Source organism: Plutella xylostella, chromosome 25, assembly GCF_932276165.1.
Source record: "Plutella xylostella chromosome 25, ilPluXylo3.1, whole genome shotgun sequence".
Classification (NCBI taxonomy): Eukaryota; Metazoa; Arthropoda; class Insecta; order Lepidoptera; family Plutellidae; genus Plutella; species Plutella xylostella.
Window position 1 is genome coordinate 3,758,115 of NC_064005.1, and position 3,241 is coordinate 3,761,355.

Below are 3,241 nucleotides of genomic sequence, written 5' to 3' on the forward strand. Positions count from 1 at the left end.
ACATAGAAATCTGACTATTGGCTGATTTGTCAACCATGAGACCTCGCTGACAAGTTCATAGTCTTTCCTGTCCATAGTGCCTAGCTCTCTTTTATGGAACCTTTTAACATTCCTGCACCGGTTACGCGCTAATAAATCGGCGCTACAGGTGGCCCGTACACGGGATCGTTATTGACGTCGATAAACTCGTTTAGTGCGCGTTACACCAATCACTGCGCCGAATTTGGATATAGTGACGTTTATCTACGTCTATAACGAACCCGTGTAGCGGCAGCTGGTAGGCGAACATATCTGTGTTTACGCCCTTATCGCTGTTGGTCCCTCACTGGTCAGCCAGCTTCTTGAGCTTGACCCACACGCCGCCGTCGGGCGCGCAGCACATGGCCGTCGGCTTGACCCGCATGGGCACCGCCGTCCGCTCGTCCAGCACGATCTCGTACTTCTGCAGGATCTTTATCAGAGCTATCTTCACCTGGATATAGCCTTGACGAAGACCTGGAAGTTGGAGGTATCTATGTTATTGTTTGTTAAGTAGGGGAGCTTTTTCGCTGAAAGTATCTGGCTAGTATTGACATTTTCACAAGGGTTACTATTAAATTAATAACGGAAAGAAATAATAAATTGGAATTGTAAGGAACTACATAGGTACATATAAGGCTGTTGCAAATATGCAGTGAAAGTAGAATAAAGGCTTCTTAATTTATAATACGTTAATTAAACAAACATCACAACATGATTACATCAGTCTCAAGGTCAAAATCAACAAACCATGTGTTTAAAATAAATGAATAATAAATAATAGCACCTACAATAGATTAAATTAAAAGCTTTAAAATATTCGGATGAAAGCAATTGACCTTCTTTCGAAAAGTCAACAGCGCCTTGACCGTGATTATGAAAGTGCCGGTGCTACTCGTCTACAGGTGGTCTTTGCGTCTATTTATAGCTATAAATTACTAACCCAAGCATTTTCGCGGGCCAGCCCCAAACGGCATCCAGTGACAGGGGTGCATGTTCGCTTTGTTCTCAGGGAGGAACCGGTCCGGGTCAAACTTGTCCGGCTCAGGAAATATATCCGGATCCATCTGTATCCCTTGCACCGGCACGAAAACCAGCGTACCCTCGTCTATCACTAGATCACTGTCCGGCAACCTGTACTCTTTATTGCACCTTCTGAATAGTGCTCGCATCGGCGGGTATTTCCTCATGGTCTCTGTAAATAACACACGGTAAATGGCCTATTGTAGTAACGCCTTATTGGGTTTAAGTATCGACTGTGCACTTACCATCAAAGATCATGTTCAAGTAGGTCATTTCGTTCTGTGCCTCGTACGTGCACTGGTTCTCATGCCTGGCCAGCACGCGGGTCACCTCGTCGCGCGCGCGCGCCTGCACGCCGGGGTTGAGGGCGAGCTCGTACGCCGTGAACTGGCCCACCGTGGCCGAGGTCTCGTAGCCAGCCACCATGTACAGCATCGTGTTCGCTGCCACGTCGTCCATGGAAAACGGGAACCCCTCTATCGGCTTTATGTTACCTAAAAAATACTCGGCTTGTAACTTTCATTGCAATCGTCTTGTAGTTTAAAGTTTAAGTATGAATAGGGTTAATAAAACTTTACCATTTTCATCTACGGACTGTCCATTTTTCAGTTCGATCAATGTTTGAATGAAATCGTTTCTCCTGAATTCGTGCTTCTGCCGATACTCGACGGTGTCTTTCACGAGGCCGTAAAAGAACTCTATCATGCCCGGACTGAATCGCCGAATCTTTAGCTGTCTGGATAGATCTGGAGCAAAAAATGCTAAAGCGCGAGCTAGTGCCCTGAAAACAATGTTTGAAATTGTTCACATATAACCCATTTCATATTAAATTGAGGCATTTATAGTAAACATAATCTTAAAAAGCATATTTCATAAGTTTCAAAACTTACGTCTTGGTTGAAAAATACTGACAAATAGACAAAAAATAATATGATGGGGGTTGGATCGTGCATGACAAGGGTAAAACTTTTAACTTACCAATACAAAGACGTCGGTTCAAAGTATTCATGTCCCCTCACATAGAACTCCGTATTAGGATTCTTAAAACCATTGCACTCCACTCCAAAGCCCACACTTGCAATAATCTCCATAGTATAAGTTTCATAAAACTCCGAAATGTTTATCGAGTTTCCTTTCGACTCCAGCGAGTCCAAGTATTTCATTCCTTCCTCAGCTGTTTTTTGCACAAGCGGATACATCGTCTTCAGTTTCCCGGATGAAAACGCCGGTGACATTTTCACTCGTAAATTCTTCCATCTGTCTCCGTGACTGTTGAACAGGTGCGCCGCGAGAGGGTCGATCCCCTCTGACGCAGAGAATATTCCGTGCGCTTGGAAGTAATCGAAGTCTTTGATCAGGATATGTTTCGCTACATCCGGATCGTTGATGCACAGCACCGGCCGGTTGAACGAGTACATGCCCACATAGGGGAGATGCTTGTACTTGAAGTAGTTGTCGCAGTAGGGCTGGAAGAACTGCGACCTCCTCGTGATGACGTCACGGATGTTCCCGAACGGGAACGCCGGCGCCGGCCCGCGCACGCGCTTGCTCGACCAATACGAGAAGCTGTATTGGAACCACAAGTAGGCTAAGGTGTAGAGTATCACCACCGCACTTATCAACTCTCCGAAATACTCGTAGATTTGAAAAATTGCCATTGCAAGTGAACACTTAGAACTTATGGTTTTATTTTAGGAACAACCATTTGTGGTTGATGTTTTAACAAGTATATAAAGTAGGCTTTATTGATGGTGGTACAATAAAGTGGTATCGCGGCGCGGCTGGCTCGGCCGCGGTCGGTATCGCTATAAAGCCGCAAATTTTTACGGAGCACCTCCGCGGATGCGTGACCTCTACAAGAAATGCCATTCAAAATGCTGCACACGAAATTGTAAAGTGGGAAAATTACTTTTTTATGAAACATAGAAGCTAATTACCTACTTAATTTAATACGGCTTCTTTATTACTCGTACACATAAAATATTATTATAATTAATCTAATTACTTAATTTATACATCAATATTATTATAAAGTTTAAAGGCCTTTGCCCAGCAGTGGGACACGACACAGGCTGCATAAAAAAAAAAAAAAAAAAAATCCTTATTTAGGTAATATAAAATACATTTTCATTTATTAACTAACAAACTTAACTGTACTAACATACAAACATTTTAAACACACCGTAAAAATTTGTTTAAA

At 43.2% G+C, this 3,241-nt stretch overlaps 1 protein-coding gene across 1 annotated transcript; it reads right to left on the minus strand.

Annotated features, from left to right (window-relative positions):
- Positions 1–222: 222 nt before the first annotated feature.
- Positions 223–2,911, minus strand: LOC105398661 (probable cytochrome P450 6a14). The gene is made up of 5 exons (XM_011570821.3): positions 2,020–2,911; positions 1,620–1,822; positions 1,287–1,535; positions 962–1,213; positions 223–495 (listed from the first exon to the last, which is right to left on the minus strand). Exons 1-5 carry the CDS (start codon positions 2,697–2,699, stop codon positions 323–325), a joined length of 1,557 nt encoding a protein of 518 aa, XP_011569123.3. The 5' UTR covers positions 2,700–2,911; the 3' UTR covers positions 223–322.
- Positions 2,912–3,241: the final 330 nt, after the last annotated feature.